Below are 17,967 nucleotides of genomic sequence, written 5' to 3' on the forward strand. Positions count from 1 at the left end.
GTGGGAGTTCATGAGCATGAAAAGGCCCTTTTAGACAGCAAAGTGCTAAATTAGTCTGTTTAAAAATGAGAAAGATGAAGGTTAAGATAATAAGCCTAAAAAGTCAAAAATATTTGCGTGGTCATAATAAAATTGTGAAAACAATAGTTATTCGTACATTACAAATTTTTCAGGCACTGACAACTTGGAGCTGGTTAAAAATACAAAGATTTAAGGAACATATCGGAAAAAATAATTTAACTTACTACAATGTCAACGCAAAGACCCTATTCACCGCATAACAATAATTTGTCAGATTATGTAACAAATGTAAATAAATACTCAGTTCAAACTTTTTTGGTCAAACACTTAACCAGTATGATTCTGCAATTATCACTTGCATTTTCTTATCAACGGGTTAACAAAGTTACTTAAAATACCAATTACTACTTTGAAGTGAACAGTATTCGCATTTTCACGACACATATAACTCTACTGCTATCACTTGCATTGTCTAATCAAGAGGTAAACAAATTGGCGTAATTTTCTCTCGTAGAAACGCTACAGCGAGAACTCAGTATTAGACAGTGTTAGAGGCGCGGCAGATGTCGGCGGGCGAAGACGTAAGGCGCGATACGGCGTGCCGCGCCGGTACCCGCCGTATCGCTGTACCTTATCAACCCTTATCAGTTATCAGCAACTCATCGCGAAACCGATCGCACCGCCATTCGATACACGCGCGATTCAATCCAGATGTGATTTAATTGTTCCCGATCATGTATGTCCCTGTGTTTGTGATTCTGTGCCTATTATTCGTGAAATTCGAAAATGGAAACTGTCAAGGTGGGCATGAAACCTTTTTGGTACTAACTTTTTGGTATTATTATGTTTTTTTTTATGATTCAGATATTTCCTTGAAAATGTTGTGTATACATAGTTATAAAATGTTTGGTTACGTATCATTTTAAGTATGTGTAGGTAATGTGTATGTATGGGTAAAGTGTGTTAATAACGTTACGCTGGAGTAACTTTGATCATTTAATTCATGAATCTATTTACAGTTATTAACTTTGTATAATACTAGTATTTACTATGCGATTAACCCGTGAAGGTTGTGATAAGGAGTCTTTAATGTTTACAGTAATACTAAATGGATCGATTTAGATTTTTCAGGCGGTATTTCTTTTGCCTTTTCAGCCAGCTGAAAATAGAATTCCCGTATTTCGTTTTAGAAAAAATATCATACATATAGTAAAAAAAAATGAAACTGTAAAGTTGAATGCAGAAAGCCTTTATTGTCAACGCATTATTGTTTGTGAGATTCGTTGTCGTAATATGTTGTTACCGTTGATGTTCCGACTACCTCACTATGTATCTATACAATATGACGTGAATAAAAGGGGGCGTGTTAATCGATTTCAATCGCTCAATAAGGAAATCATCAGCTAAAACCGCGTACTTGGTATTTTGCAAAAAAAACTACCGGAATTATTGCAACATTGGCAAAAAAGGCACCTAAAGCAATACCTACTGGTAAAAATAAGTATTAACGTAATCCTTGATAAATTAAAAAATATTTGAGTGCTAGGTACTTTTAATTCGCCGGGATTTAGAAACTTTAAGTATTACAACGTTTCCATAAAGTAAACAAACAGATACAACTTCAAAAATCCAGTAACGTTGTAAATAAACTTTATTACCAACCAGAGTTAAATAATCATTCACAACAGGACGGAAGTTAAAATAGTCCGTATTAAATGTAATTATAGTAACACAGAGAGATTAAAACGAAATAAAAATATTCTTTATCTCAACACGGACATAAATGTATCTTCAAACGAAGAGATTTATTTTATGTTCATACGTAAACTAAAATAGCCCAAAACAGACGGGCGCCGGAACCCACCTGTTACGGGCATAAGTTGTCCGAAATAGAAGTTATCCCGAATACGATTGACAGTTTTATTTAGAAAATACACGGCGCATGCATACGGCGACGTTTTCAAATTTAGTGAGTTGTGTGTTTACATTTGTGTATTTGTTTTAAATCCAAACTTTTCTGTTATTCTTTGTAGGTCTAGGTACTGAATACCGCACCACACTACCACAAACATAATAATGATAGATACTTTCACACGTGGTGATAGACCATTAGACCCTAGTTCCTCTTATCTGTCATTCACTGTACCCTCTGAAATGACAAAACAACTATGTAATATTACGCTGAGATTAAAAAAATACTACCAAACGATCCTGTCACAATAATTTAAATATAGAACGCCTTATAGCAATAAATATGGCATCTAGTCTTTAGTTTCTATCTGACCTGCTATATTGGTCTATAAATTGATTTATCGGTCTAGCACTAAGATCGGTTTAGTTTCACTATAGGCGTTAAAGCAAATTAGTTTAACTGTCCCGATTGTTATTTTAAGCGCAGCGTCTAACTCTGGACGTCTTAATCGTATAAATAATGTTCTTACTCGTGTGCCATAATATAACAGCAATTAAATTTGGTTAATATAGTAAGTATTTTCTTTCTTAATTTGTACAATATTTTTGGAATAAAAATTAGATATTTGCAAGCAGTTGCTGTTGGAAATTTGATTGAGTTAAAGTTTTTTCAACTGGAAAGTGTCTTTTTTCACCACGATTTGCAGTTTTCCGGTTTTCAATTTTATTCAATCGAAACTCTTTCGACTGTGTCCTCTTTGAATTACCACTCTGTTTCTTTATGATTTCGATTGCAACATGGAAGTAATTATTATATCTAATAACATAGGTGCTTTATCATCGTAGTTTTCAGGGCCTTTTTCCTCTACAATTAACTATTTAGTTGGAAAACAAGAGCGTTATTCAATTTATTCATTTCCTAGTTGTAAAAACACGTAGTTTAACAATAAATCACGAGGATTTCTGCGGTTAGCCGTGACATTGAACTAGGAGTTATCGTGGACGTTAGTCATTTGTTATTTGTCGAGTTTAATTTGTTAGGCACGTAGTTACGAGTATTGTAACTTATGTTATGATATTAAAATGCATTTCAAATAAGAGATTGTGTTAGAATTATAATATACTAGCTGTTGCCCGCGGTTTCACCCGCGTAGTACCGGATTTCGTGATTATTTTACAGTTCCTGTTTTTTTTTGCAGCATTTTTTCCCTATTTTCTCACCGTTTAAACCTTCCCTGGACTACTACGAATATTTCAAGACTTAAATTAGCTAAATCGGTTCAGCCGTTCTCGAGTTTTAGTGAGACTAACGAACAGCAATTCATTTTTATATATAAGAAGAAGAAGAAGATTCTTGTACATTGACTACAAATGACCTGCCCCTGGACGCTCCATGCCGGTCGCGGTCCTATAAACTAAGACATACCCGGACGAATGACAACCCTGTCAAACTAGACAAAACTAATCAGCATCCTGCAAATTACATCTCCATCTAAAACATTTATAACCTCTACTTCATCTACTAAAGATAGTAAAGTCCAGTGGGTCTATTTCTTGTAGTAATATTAGTACTGTTGTGGAAAAGAGAGAGCGCTCTACAAAGTGCACGCGCTGTCGAGCTTCCACAACGGAATCAATCTCAATTTTAGGTGTAATGATGACTTAATACAAGACTTAGTGATATGCCGTCAGTACTTATTTAAAGAGTCTCATTTCACTTTTATTTCTAACTAAGTAGCTGTTGCCCGCGACTTCGTTTGCGTCGTTAGAAGATATAAGTTAGGAATTTTAGAACGTTGGCCTTGAAGATGAATATTTTTCCCCGTTTTTACCACATTTTTCATTGTAACGTAAAGGACCGACCTTTACGTTGCAGCGTGATGTTATATAGCTTAAAACCTTCCTCGATGAATGGTCTATTAAACCCAAAATTTTTCAATTTGAACCAGTAGTTCCTAAGATTAGCGCGTTCAAACAAACAAACAAACTCTTCAGCTTCATATATTAGTATAAAAGTATAGATTTAAATACAGGTATATTCAGTCAACAAATGGCAAAAGCCCTCAAGTTATAATTAGTCGACTGGGCAGAGCCCTCAAGTTATACTACCTATAATAGGGTTGATGAGAGAGATCTGTTTGTTAGAGAAGTGGACACTTAACACACAAATATTTTCTCTAATTTGAAAACTTTTACTTTCTTGCGCATTCCAAATAAACAGTTGAATGGGCAATGTTTGAAGTTTCATTTTTGTTTTTAAAATTGCGCATCAAACGTCAAATTTGTAAGACCGCCTATCCGTCTGTCTCTCTAGATCCTACATCTCGGAAAGTAATAGGAAATAAGGTATATCGCGTCTTATAGCTCATCTATCCTGGAAAGCGAAAAACAATCCCAGCGTATCTTGTAATTGTAAAGTGAAGAATCTATGCAAGTAAAAAATCTCCAACAACCCTTCTACAAAAATAGTTCACTTAATTAAGCAATTTTTCATTTTGTCAATTACAAGTCATCTATTCATAGCAACATACCCTTCATACCCAAATTCAACATCTTACAACAGCTTCCTTCATAATTCAGCAGTTTGTCTTTCTCTTACAACACATGTTGTTTCTATCACCTACATCTACTAATAGCGATTGTTTTTGTTACCAACATGTATATATAAGTTATCAGTTCCTGGATAGTGTTGGTCTATTAACGCGGCGAGCACGTGCTAGCAATTGTCCCATATACGGTGGGATTATCTTCGTTCGCGCAACGAGAGAAACGGCAAAAGTTCCACTTAATTAGATAATATTTTAAATTAAATTATCTCTGGTCATGACCATAATAATATTTATTAGAATTGCAGACAATCTGCATTATTTACACTGATTTTTTAGATCACTATACATCTGATTTGGAACCAGAGAAAATAAATAAAACCAAGAAAAAAAAGTAAATAATCTGTAATTTCGTAATCATCCTCTACTTTTGGAATTTCAATTTTGGAACTTGTACACCTAGTTCTTAAAAGCCCCCAAGATACCATGAAAAACAACATAATTTTCGTAGTGCTACACAGAGTAAGTCTTCTGTACTTGCCGGCGACTCCCGATGCGTTCGTAATCTCGTCTACGCCCACATAAATTGTGTCAATGCAGTGCGCTTACACCTCCGATTTTGGTGGTCTATTTTTATACTTTAGTAGCTTCATTCCATGTGTTTTATCTTGAGAAATACTCTACATTTTTAGAGTTTCATCGTTGATTGGCATCCAATTAATTACACACCTTATTGGTGTTATTTAAAGCCTCGTTTCTCGAATTAACGACCAGGAATTCGGGATCGTATAAAAAGCCAATTGTGCTTTAAAAAACCTTACTCTTCTACTAGTTACTAGAATATATCTAAACACGCTGGAGCGTTTCAGGCCAATTTCAAGTAAGAGAATTGGCTGGCAGAACCGTTTGTTAATTATTAATATTAATTATCCTGATTTTTTCCCCCTTTTTAATCTTAACAGCGAACTTCTTCGTTATTCACGTTATTGTAGATCATCGAACAGAAATCAATCTTTGTCTAGGGCACTTACTAGTTCCACTAAGAGTAAAGACATTGCAGTTGTGGAAGAGAGACACCGCTCTACGCGATATAAAACCCTGACTATCAACTTATACTTCTTAGTTTGTTCATTGACATTTTTTTCTTGTCTCCAGCACAACAGATGCTGAACAAGCTGGTGTGTATCGAGCATGATGAGTGCGGTGCCTGTCTCTCCGCCGCGTCGCACTGTCGCTGGTGCGCAGATCCCAACTACAACACTGGAGCACCACGATGCAATGATGATGAGAGGTAAGGAGATGTCATTACTGAACCTTGGGACTTACAAGATTAGAAGGAAGTTGTTTTTCTAATAACATTTATTTTGCTAAGCTTAATTGTGATCTAAAGAGGGTCTCGTGGCTTAGCTACGATTGCACAAATTGATCAATGATTATATCGCAGCTTATGTCTCAAAGAGTTCCTCCTTGTTTCGAAAGGTACGATAAATTGTCCTTCACTTTTGTCAGTCGGTACAGGTAGTTAGAAGCTAGAAAATCTATTAGAAAACTATTAAGTCAGATATGCATAGACTAAACGCCGACCCCCAAATTGTTAGGAGGCGGCTAGATGTTGATCGCGATCTCCTAATAGTGACACACTCGAGTATCCTGAGTGTCACTTCCTTTTCAAGGTAGTAGATACAAAGGTTTATTACCTAGTTGCACTTTAGTGTATATCGAAAATGGTAATTACGGTATATGTTAGTCAGTTTTTCCGCTAATCCCATTAATAATATCATCAGCACCAAGTTGCAATAATATCAACAAGTAAGTATAGGTCCTTGCCTTGATCGTGATATGAAACGTAGATTTGAAGGTTTTGGAGGAATTTGAAGGTAAATTAGATGATATAAGTACTTAGTTATTTTATAGTGGTATGTTGCAAGGAGGTTGGACCATTCCTCTTGTAGTAGTCATGATAGGTAACGAACGTAGGAATTAAGCAAAGCCCTTATAGGTAGTAATTAAGTTGTCTTTGATTTTGATTTAGTAGACAGAGATTACAATACGTAATGTAAAGCTGAGTCCTTAAGGATCGAAAAATATGTTTTTAGTTTTCCGTAACCTGAGGAACTTAAAGATAATTAAAACTCAAGCGTAAAGATATACATACATAAAGGTATTTCAGAATTAATTAAATCTAACTCCAAAGAGAAACCGGGTTGTAACTAATTGCCGTAATAACAAAGTTTGTTAAACATAAATAAATAACAATAAATATGAACGGTTTAATAATTAATACGACTTTCGCGTAAAAGCCTTATTTATTCACGGTGTTGTAACATTCAACAAGCGAAACAGTCAAGTTAATTATCTACGCCATTCATTATAATTGTCAGTTGTCGATTTTAATTATTCTTTGTTTCTAGCTTTCCAAAACTATTTTTCTTAAACATTTTTTTTCTGACGACGTTTAATTGGTACTCATAAAAATGATTAATCTTGCAGACAAAGCTTTCAAATTGGTTTAAATGAAATCTTTATTATTATTTAAAAAAAAATATAATTTACAGCCCACACTTATATTAACCTCACGGCTTATCAGTAAAACCTTTTTAATTCAAAATTTCAAACGATTAAAGTTACATTTCAAAATACTTAACACCTAAATAATAAGACTCTTTAAAACTATAATTACCACCTAAAACTTCACGTATCGACTGTAATTAATGTTCGCTTCGATCATTAGATCTTAACTACGTATTTAGAGGGAATGGCTATCGATATAACAAGGGGGGCTATCATCTAGTTATCTGGCGTTGATCTGGCGGCCGTACGACTATTAAAACCACCCACATCCCACGGTAATTGGATAGAGAACGTTTAAGAGGATACGGTAACCAATAAGCTTACTAACTTTTAAAATAATGCTGTTGATGAGGTTAGAGTGAGATGGTGCTCTACGCCCTGTCGAGCCCTGTCCTGCTTCCACAATTACCACATTATAACTTTAAGGCAAGGTGGTAGGACTACTGTCCTTGACTAGATTGGCGTTTGGGTCGGTTAGGGTGTGAATGTTGACAGGTAAATTGCTGGTTAAATTTCGTAAAGGTGTAGTTAAGAACTTTACCACCTGTTCAGTTTTTTTTATGTTTAATTTACAAAGTTTACTTTTTGTAAGATTTTAACGTAGCTTGGAAGTGTAAACGTGCAAAGGTAGGTTATTTAGGTAAATATTTGAAACCTGTATTTAAAGAGTTTCAAATTTTTTGAATCCCATTGATTTTTACAAGTTACTTAACGAATATTTATTAAACAATAAAAAAAACTTTACCCATATAACTCGATTAACCAGCATTCAGACATCAACGAAGCCAACTAAAAGTTTAAACAAAACAATCATCATTTAGTCAACCTACTCCAAACACCAAGTACTTTACTATTCACATTATACGAATAAGAAACGTTCAAAGTTCCGTTCCATTCCTTTTATTTCGCTCGATCAATTACGTGCGCAAGCGCATTCCCCATGAACTGTTCCCACGTTCGCTGACCGAAATTTCGTCTCTAACTAATCAAGAGATGGTTGTTTGATAGTTCGGAGTTATTCATTGTAAGAGCGCAGCGATCGAACGATTTTCAATGGGCTGGTACTTTGGTATTAAGAACGAGAGGTAACGATTAATCTGACTCATGTGGCTTGTGCAGTGTTTAGAGACAAATATCACTAGACAAAACCTTGTACTTGCCTGACTTATCTGATACTGAATTAACAGTTAGATGAGTGTGCGTTATGCATCTACTTGAAGTGTTATTTATGTACTTACTTATGTTGAATAAGATAATGTTTGAAGACTTAACTGTTTTAATCGATATTTTAGAGAGAGGTTTTGGGCTTACATATAGGGTATGCTCTGAATATCTTTTCGAATTGTGTTTATAAGAGGTTATAGAATTTTAGTAGGTTTTTTTGAACTCCTTGCAACTACCCCACCCAGTCCCAAAGTTGGACAAGCTCCTGCTCCAGATCCACTATGTAATGTAGCCATTTGTATTTGGTTCCAGTCTCGTGAACACCAACTGCAGCCAAGGGTTCATCCAGCGCCCTGCGAAGCCAGTGTGGAACGTGGTAGAGAACAGTTCTCTCCAAGACATGAGACCCAACAGCGCTGAGAATGTTATACAGATACAGCCGCAGAGGATACAGCTTTCTTTGAAACCACGTAAGCTAAGGACTATTTACATCATAATCTAGTATTTTTACGATTTTATTTTTAACCTTATTTTTAATGAGCTCTATCGACCTCATGAAATTCCTAGTGTTGCAACAAAAAAGCTGTACAAATCTTTATTGTTCGATAGGCATCTAGTCGAAATCCTCAGAAAAATAGGCACGAAATTATTGTACCTTTTTGTTATTTTTATAGGAGAAACGAAGAAAATCAGCTTCTCTTTTAGGCCAGCAAAAAACTATCCACTAGACTTGTATTACCTAATGGATCTCACTTGGTCGATGAAGGATGACAAGGAAACACTCGTGTCTTTGAGGGACGACCTGCCCACGCTCCTGAAGAATCTTACTGATAACTTTAGGTAAGTGGTTTTTTATACCAGATGGGGGGTACACACCGAACTTAGTGTTTCGGTGGTTTTTGTCGGTTGCATCGAAGATACTGCCTTGCAGGAGTTGCAATGACGGGCATGAGAGGCTGGCTACTCTCATTAAAAAAATAATAATCATATTTACACATTTTTCAAGTCACTTTAATGTGTATTTCAAGTCGGTTGCAAGTTGTTTTTCGGTTTGGTAGGTTATACTGTCAACAAGGTTAGATGTGGTATAAGGTAACAAATGTCTCCTCCTTATGCTGAAAATCAGCAGCGGGATGGTTTTAGTGATTTAAGTGATGATACGTTCCGATCATAAAAGAAAATAATTAAAGAAAGTTTTCCTACTAGCTATAATGCATAACAGGAGCTGTATTAGACCAATTATATTCGTACGCAACAATAAAAAATAATTTCATGTTATTTTTAGGCTTGGATTTGGAAGCTTCGCCGAAAAACCTCTAATGCCATTCATAAGTACAGACTCTAGGAGACTGGCTAACCCCTGTTCCGTGGAAGAAGTGGCGTGCGAAGCCACCTACAGTTACCGGCATCATCTGTCGCTTACAAATCAGGTAACGTTCACCACTACATTTGATACTCAAAAGGAAATCCTTAATACCTTATTCCATATTGAGAAGCTCGTAAATAGACAAGGGTAAAGGCTTACTGAGACGATACGAGTTATGAGGTCCAATATACTGCCGAGGCACGCAGTTCAGTCGCTCTGGCCAAGGCATAATTAAGTACCTAAAATCGTCATCGTGAATAGAAAAAACTCGAATGCATGAAGATGACAGGCTAATCGAAACTAAATCACGACTCCCACCATAAGGTGTTTAATCGATACAAAGCTCCAAATTTCACAAGCATTCAAATCGCATGCACCATACATGCAGACTCAGGACAAGTATTTGACCTTAAAGATTGTAGAAATATTACTTGGGAAAAGTGGCTGCGGCTATCATCATCATCCTAGCCTTTTCTCAACTATCTTGGGGTCGGTTTCCAGTCTAACCGATGCAGCTAACTAAAAGTGCTTTACAGGAGCGACTATCTATCTGACTTCCCATTCCCAGTTACCTGGGCTACACGATACCCCTTAGTAAGACTGCTTATCAGACTGTCTCTCTTGTGACTACTCGTAACAACTGTCAAGGATGTATAAATAACAGCCGGGACCCACAATTTAACGTGCCTTCCGAAACAAGGAGGAGCTTGTCATCATTATACTTCGCACCGTCTAAATCAGCTTTAATTAACTTCCATTACATTGTAGACCCTCAGTATGTTTGTAACGTCGTGATCACAGCTTGGTTAGACCGCTGTTATATGCGTTAAACATGCAACGTTCTTGTTTATAAGGAGCGAAATCCAACTCTTGTATGACATCTGGTTATCTGAAGTGTTATCATAGCGTGTGTAATCTCTACCACTTAAGGAAATCTATTCTGTATAATAGCTTTCGTGATGCGAATTTATAATTAGGTACTTATGAATAATTTCGACGGTATTTTGGAATAGTCCATACCAACTTTGAGTTACTCATTCGTAATATAAGGGGATTATATCACATTTTTATTTAGATGTACAAAGTTAAACTACATTCCAGCTTTCAGTTATTAGACTTTGGTTAGACACTGTGGTTCATTTTTCAATGGTATCATTTTTATTGCATACAACTGATTTTGAATGTCAGTTTCCTAAAATGTAGAGCAAAACATCTAAAAACATTACCACTGTCTGTTTATTCGTTTTTTCTTTTTCAAATTCAAGGTATCAGACTTCATAGAGCATGTCAACAGTAGTTCCGTGACCGCCAACTTGGATAACGCGGAAGCTCAGTTGGATGCCTTAGTACAAGTGATATCGTGCGGCGATAAGATCGGTTGGGCAACGCATAGCCGGAAAATTGTCATCTTGTTGTCTGATGGCTTAATGCATACCGCCGGGGACGGAAAACTAGGTAACGTGTCTAATTTTGTTCACAGATACTCTATGGATATAATTCAAATGGAGAAGAAATCGTTTTGTGCATGGAAATTAAAATTTTACTGCCAAAGAACAGGAGAGACAATACTGAAAAAAATACTTCCTTCGTTTCTTGAACATGTCTATAATAGGTAGTGTCATTCAGCGTTGACTCATCGATCTGTACTTCTTGTTTTCCTCTTTATTTATTGGAATTGATTACAATTTCCATCACGTAATGACGCATTCGATAAATATTTTTTTATTGACAGAGTGCCACTCATTTTAACATGATTGTTAAAAAAACATGAATTTCAGGTGGTGCTACTAAAAAGAATGACGAGCAATGCCATTTAGATGAAAGAGGTTATTATTCGGACGCGGCGACTTACGACTATCCGTCGGTAGCGCAAATGTATAGACTTTTAGACAAGTACAAGGTAAACATTTATTTATTACCCACAATGCCGCTATCTGTTACTACAAAGCCTACAAAACCGAAAGCTATTGGATTAATGTTCCAACTTATTTTTAGGTTAACGTGATATTCGCGGTGACGGAAAGTGTTAAAAACCATTATGATAGCTTAAATCAGTTACTAGAAGATTTCACATATGTTGCCAAGTTAGAGAGCGACAGTTCCAACATTCTGAAACTGGTGAAGACTGGTTACGAAGACATCGTGAGTGTTGTGGACTTCCATGACGATTCCAGTTCGGGTCCGGTTAAAGTCCGATACTTCACGGATTGTGGAGTAAAGGGCAGACCACTGATTGAAGGAACAAGATGCACTGGAGTGGAGTACGGCATGACTCTCAACTATGAGGCTCATGTTACGTTGGAAGCATGCTCGGATTTCAAATCGGTAAGTCTAACTTTGCAAAATGTGCAAAAAGCATTCTTCAGCATGTGAAGAAGGAGAAGGATAGCGAGTTCGTGTTACAACATTGGCTATTCAGGGTTCCTTACAATTTTCCTTTCAACATTTTCAGTAATAAGTATCGTATTTTTTCTGTATGGTATAAATATGTCAGAAATATACGCTTATTCTGAAACTAGATTGTACATTAACCATACTGTACAAAAATAATGTTTCTTTTAGAGTAATTAATTGAAAATTATAATATTTTGTTTTTTAGTCGACGCAAACAATCCGTATCTCTGAAAGCCAGCTTGGTCAGGACGCTCTGACCCTTGAGGTGGATATCCAGTGCGGCTGTGAGTGCAGCAATTCGGTACAAGAAGTGGTGACTCCAATGTGTCCAGCCAATTCACACCTAGTCTGCGGTGTGTGCCAGTGTAATAAAGGATGGTAAGTTTGCTTCCTACAATATCTAACTTTCAGAAAAAATCAAATCTCTGTATATTCCAACAACAACAAAAAACGCCCAATTGTATCAGATGACAATTCGTCACGCGACTTTACCCTGGTACCACCATAATATCGAAAGCTTGCGTATTCTATTTACGTGATGGGTTGAAAAAAAATACACTTGGTTTAGGGGGCTAGTATTTTCATAGATATGGCGCACATACAAGGGCTATAGGCTTCTCGCTTCCAGTGTAAGTTTTAGAACGCAAGCGTCTAAAATTAGCCAACACTTACTAGCCTGAGCAAACTTAGACGATCCTAATTTGTCCAGTCAACTTGCAATCGTCTTTGGTATTTGCCTGCAATAATGTACAGTTTTACTGTTCTAGGAATAATGCTAGTAGCTTCCTAGTTCCTTGCTGCCAGTAACGAACTTGTTCTGAGTATTCTAAGCTCTGATGAGTTTGCTTTTCCAATTTGAGATGTTCGTAGAATTCTTTTTTTTTAATTGTACAACATATAGCTGTATTAGAGGTTAGAAAATATATAACAAAATAGATTTTATACGTCATTTCCACAATAATACCTTTAGCTAAGTAAGGAACCTATTTCTCGTTTCCAGAACAGATTTTTCTTATATTAATTATCATAAAATGTCCCAACTATAATACTTTCATCTACATCATTTTTGCCATCATCCTTTCAGGTCGGGTCCACAATGCAACTGTGAGATTGGAGACGAGAATGCGTCAGCTGAGCTGTTGGCGCAGTGTCGGGAACCGAACGCCACACGCTCGATCCTGTGCTCGGGAGCTGGCGACTGCCTCTGCGGCAAGTGTGAGTGCGACTGGGGGTACAGCGGTCGCTACTGCCAGTGTAAATCCTGTGAAGTTAGCTCGTAAGTCATTACCAAGAGTTTCAGTCATATATGCGCGCGACGCTGTGTGCGAGCGTTTTAATGATATAAAGCTTTTAATAGTAGGACTACTCAATTTCTGGATAACTATAGAAGAAGGACAAAAAGAACAAAGAAGTAGTTTTTATTGTTCCGTACCGAAAGGGCGAAAACGGAATCATATTTCAGAGGTGCCAAATTGAAAAAAAAAATTGTGAGAATCCTCATTTGTCAGTGTCTCGAGTCCTACCAGCACTTCACCGTTTTTTTTTTATTTTAAACACTCATAACAAATAGGTTATAATACATTTAGTCCCACACTGCCAAAGTACTTGTAAAATTGACTCGCCGCGCCGTGACGTACACCATGTATAACACATTTGATGATCCATCAAAGGATTTTATTGCTCTAACGGCCGCCCATTGATTTTAGTGTGAAGCAACATTAAGCAGAGCAGGAAGTGTTTGGAAGCATTAGCACATATCACGGAACATTACTATCGCCACTTAAATTTATTTCTGGATATTGCGGAATCCTGTTTACATATTTCAATTAGAAGCCGCGTCAGATTTCAGTTAGTTAACAGTCTGTTTATATTTCTACTTTCTGGTTTAAATAATGAACTGTTTAGACTGAAAATATTCCGTAAATATCTAGGCGAAAATGTGGTTATGTTTTTCTTTACTGTATTAAAATTTTAAAGTATGAATCGTTCACATTTGGTGTTGCATGCGCTATGGAAGGGACGACTTTTATAATTTATTTAAGTTATACCAGCGTTGTGTACCTGTTTACTGGTGTTTGTACTATCAGTGCTTTTTGTTTTTCAAATTCAGCAATGACTAAGCACTGATGTAAATGTCTAGTTCACCTCTTGTAATGTAATAACTACCATATTCCAGATACAACGAGTTAGAGTGTGGCGGTGTGGATCGCGGGGTGTGTGTGTGTGGGCAGTGCGCTTGTGAGGCGGGCTGGGTCGGCGCGGCCTGCGACTGTCCGCTCTCCAACGACACTTGTAAACCACCTTCAGGAGGAGAGGTCTGCTCCGGAAACGGTGACTGCGTCTGCGGTAAGCTGAGTAGCTTGATTTTGAATATCTGGATTTTCGATACCAAATAATAATCCATAAATTTTCACACAACGCCATCTAGTTTAAAACTGAACTATTCATATTATGAGTACTAGACGACCGATAAACATACTTATATGTTTCCAAATACATACATATTATGGAATATAACTCTATTAAGAGAAAGTTTCTCAATGATAATTATTACTTTATCTATTTTCATAAAAATGCTACAAAACCAAAAACATATTTTCACAGTCCTTTATCGTTTCCAGGTAGTTGCGAGTGTACGATAGCACAAGACGGATCGAAGTACATCGGCAAGTTCTGCGAGACGTGTCCGACTTGCGAGAACCCGCTGTGTATCCACGCCGAGCCGTGTGTCTCCTGTCACTTGAACACCGGCTGCACTGACTCCTGCACCATCGGGAACGTCAACTATACCGTGATCGAGAGGCTTTCTAATACAGGTGTGCTATAGATAGATAGACCGAATATTCTTTATTGCACAACACATAAGTGCAGGAGAACTAGTTACATGGTTAAATGGGCGGTCCTTTTTAAAGACTGAAACATAAAAGTAATTTATTTGCGTTCAAATGTAGAGTAGAAACATAAGAAAAAATGTAGCTATGAGTAGCTAGATGAGTTCATGGGAGCTATTGAGTACTTTTTTAATCTTTATTAATGTTTAAAGGATTTTATTCACATGGATACCTTCATAAAATAATAAAGCAGAACCGAGTGCAATATATTACTCTATCTAGCCATTAGTATTAAACTCGAACAAAACTTAATTTCTTGCATAGAATTTCAAAGTTGTAACATCACAAAGAGGCATAGCAAAACCACTGACAGTGACAATGTTTAATGAGAAGTAATAAATGAAAGTGCCTCGTAAGACTAAATTATGGATAATTACGAAGCTCTACTTTGCGGTGGCATTATACTTGTGGTTGTTAATGACCGCCATCTTCTCCGCGCTTGTGGTTAGCGGTTACGAGATAAAAGTACGGAACTTAATTAGGACTGTTTGATGGTTTAGTTTTAGTGGAGAAAGAGTTGCGGTTAACTCCTTCAAACAAAAGTTTGAATGTCGTTTGTTGAGTTTTTAAACAAAATCTAATGAAAGGTTTTCTTTTAACTTTTGGCAAAAAATATAGATTACGGCTTGGAATAAGACACATTGTAGCTTTATCTTTTTGAGCGATAACCATCCTTCGCTGGATTCAGCTAATCCAGGATAATATTTTTGGAGTTAGGGCAAAGGCGTACTGGGTCTTAAAACGAAAAGAGACATCGCGGCACACACAAACGGAGACTGACACTTATAAAAATCTATTTTCAGAAGACCCCTACTCCAGTGACGTCATGTGCATATTCCGGCAAGAAGAAGGCAGTTTAGAGTGCGAGTACAAATACACGTACTCTCCAGTCCAGTCCGAATCTGGCATCGAAATCAGCATCAGGTCAAAGGAGTGCTACCAACCCACCAGCGCCATGATCATGACCAGTGGCCTAGTTATTTTCGGCTGTGTTATTGCAGCTGGTCTCATCATAATCTTAGCAGTAAAAAGTGGGCAGATTGTGTCCGATAGGAGAGCTTACGCGAAATTTTTAAAGGAGGCGCAAGAAAGTAGGCGAAATATGCAAGAATTAAACCCTTTGTATATTTCTCCTATTTCTGAATTCCGTTTACCTGATTCGTTTCCTAGGGATAAAAATGATTAGATGTTGATTTGTCATTTTTTTCTGTTAAATAACTTTCGATATTGTTACCTACTTAGTGATCTATTGAGTCGATGGTTTTGGCAGTTTAAGAGTCACAAATTCTTTTTTCTAAGTTAATGGCAGATGTGTTCGCGCTTAAAAGTTCAGGAAGCGTGAACGCGAATTGTATTTTATATTAGTTAGGTTTAAAAGTATTAGTTAAACAATGAGAATGTTGAGCTGATGTGTGAATAATACTGAGAACATATTTGTATGGTCAGCAACAGGAATCGATAAACACAATTAAGACGTGTTGATAGACCCTAAGTACACAATCGAATCCCAAAGTTGATTTTGAGCTATTAGGATACAAAAGTGAAAAAGACCAAAGGGTGATTTCACACCCAGGAAAAAGATACCAAAGAGGTTCTAAACCTTGTGTACCTCCTTAAAGTTCAATTACGAGTATGACTGCCACTTTGTAATTGTGTTAATCGACATCTCTGTTGCCAATTAAACTTAGAAAATTATAAGAATGATATTTCAAAAGTTTTGCTTGCTTGGGAAATATTCAGGGTTCTATATAATGTATTTATGTGCGGCATTTTTACTTAAGGTAATTTAGAAAATGCTTTTTGCAGTAAGTTTTGAGTAAAACGCAATTTTTGATAGTATTTTGTCTTAAGTGTTACAAAGAAAAGTACAAAATAATATAACCAACGTGGCCTTAAAGTTATAAGTACCAATCTTATGCGAACATAAAAGCTTTTTAATCTTTAAACGATTTCGAAAATAACCACCAGTGCCTTACCGCCATATTATTTAATAATTATAATTGCATCACAATAAGATTTCTAAGATAATTTAACATAATAATTTAGTTTATCGAAATGTATTTAAAATTGTAAAAAAAGTACTTAAATTTGACATAATCTAGTTCGGATTACTTTAGTATGATTTTGCTAGTCCGCAGTATTGCATTTTATTAATAGTTTAATTAATGTTTTTTTTAATATTAAGATGACTACGTCGCGTAGGTAAGTTTAACCTCTTTCGTAAATGGGGCGGTGCATGTTTCCAATACCTGACAACTTAAGACCAAAACGGACTGGAATACTAAAAAATCTAAAAACCCACTTTTTTAATGTCATTTGAATACCTCTTCTAGAGTTAGTAGGGGCGTCTTTAATGGTACTGAAAAATCTGAAAATCATCGAGTCAAATTGGAAATCTCCTTATTTTTTTAGTCGATTAAAAACGTCAGGTATCTGGGAATTGCATCGCTAAGTGTAAGAACAGTCTCTATCATAATGTTATTGTTAACTTTTTTTTACAATTCACGAACATGTCCTTTTCACTCTTTATTTAAAACTTTATTTCTATGTTAAATGAGTAAAAATAGTCACGTCACAGTTTGTTGTATAAATGTTTTTTTAACTAAACCAAAAATAAAACACTCGTTAACATTTAAATTGTTTTATTAATTTTTCCGCATTCGTACGTATAAAATATTTATAATATTTGTATATTTTTGTATTTATAACAATAAATTGAATGCGATAAGACTTCCACCACAACATATTGGTAATAATTAAGTACGAGAGGTAACACTATTTATCCATAGGGTAAAGGGTACTATTACCGTCTTTAAGTTATTCATTTTGTTTCTTTGTACATGATTCAATTTGATTATATAGTTGATATAATAGGGAAAAAGGTGTTTTTTTATAGTTCTTGTAGATAAAAAGTGTAATAACGGTACAGTTTACCCTAATGCCCAAACAATATTAGCTGGAAGACTATACAATAACTAATATAAAGTATATTTACATAGACTTAAGCATTTATATCCTTTCCGATATTACTCTTAAAATTAAGTAAAAATAATAGCTACATAATAAGAGGTAAACTTGTAAGTACAGGGTCCCGTATTTTAAA

At 36.0% G+C, this 17,967-nt stretch overlaps 1 protein-coding gene across 2 annotated transcripts; it reads left to right on the forward strand.

The window, feature by feature from the left end:
* Window positions 1-561: 561 nt before the first annotated feature.
* LOC113507743 (integrin beta-nu) lies at window positions 562-17,496 on the forward strand. Of its 2 annotated transcripts, none has more exons than XM_026890689.1 (13): window positions 562-822; window positions 5,634-5,769; window positions 8,526-8,683; window positions 8,888-9,053; window positions 9,499-9,643; window positions 10,845-11,034; window positions 11,358-11,479; window positions 11,575-11,904; window positions 12,179-12,351; window positions 13,058-13,249; window positions 14,150-14,319; window positions 14,595-14,789; window positions 15,668-17,496. In XM_026890689.1, the coding sequence occupies exons 1-13, from the start codon at window positions 756-758 to the stop codon at window positions 16,048-16,050; spliced, it is 2,427 nt and encodes an 808-aa protein (XP_026746490.1). In that variant the 5' UTR covers window positions 562-755; the 3' UTR covers window positions 16,051-17,496. The 2 variants fall into 2 exon arrangements, with proteins under 2 accessions (XP_026746490.1, XP_026746491.1); XM_026890690.1 differs by having other exon boundaries at window positions 15,671-17,496.
* Window positions 17,497-17,967: the final 471 nt, after the last annotated feature.

The sequence above is a fragment of the Trichoplusia ni genome, unplaced genomic scaffold (genome assembly GCF_003590095.1).
Source record: "Trichoplusia ni isolate ovarian cell line Hi5 unplaced genomic scaffold, tn1 tig00003116, whole genome shotgun sequence".
Lineage (NCBI taxonomy): Eukaryota > Metazoa > Arthropoda > Insecta > Lepidoptera > Noctuidae > Trichoplusia > Trichoplusia ni.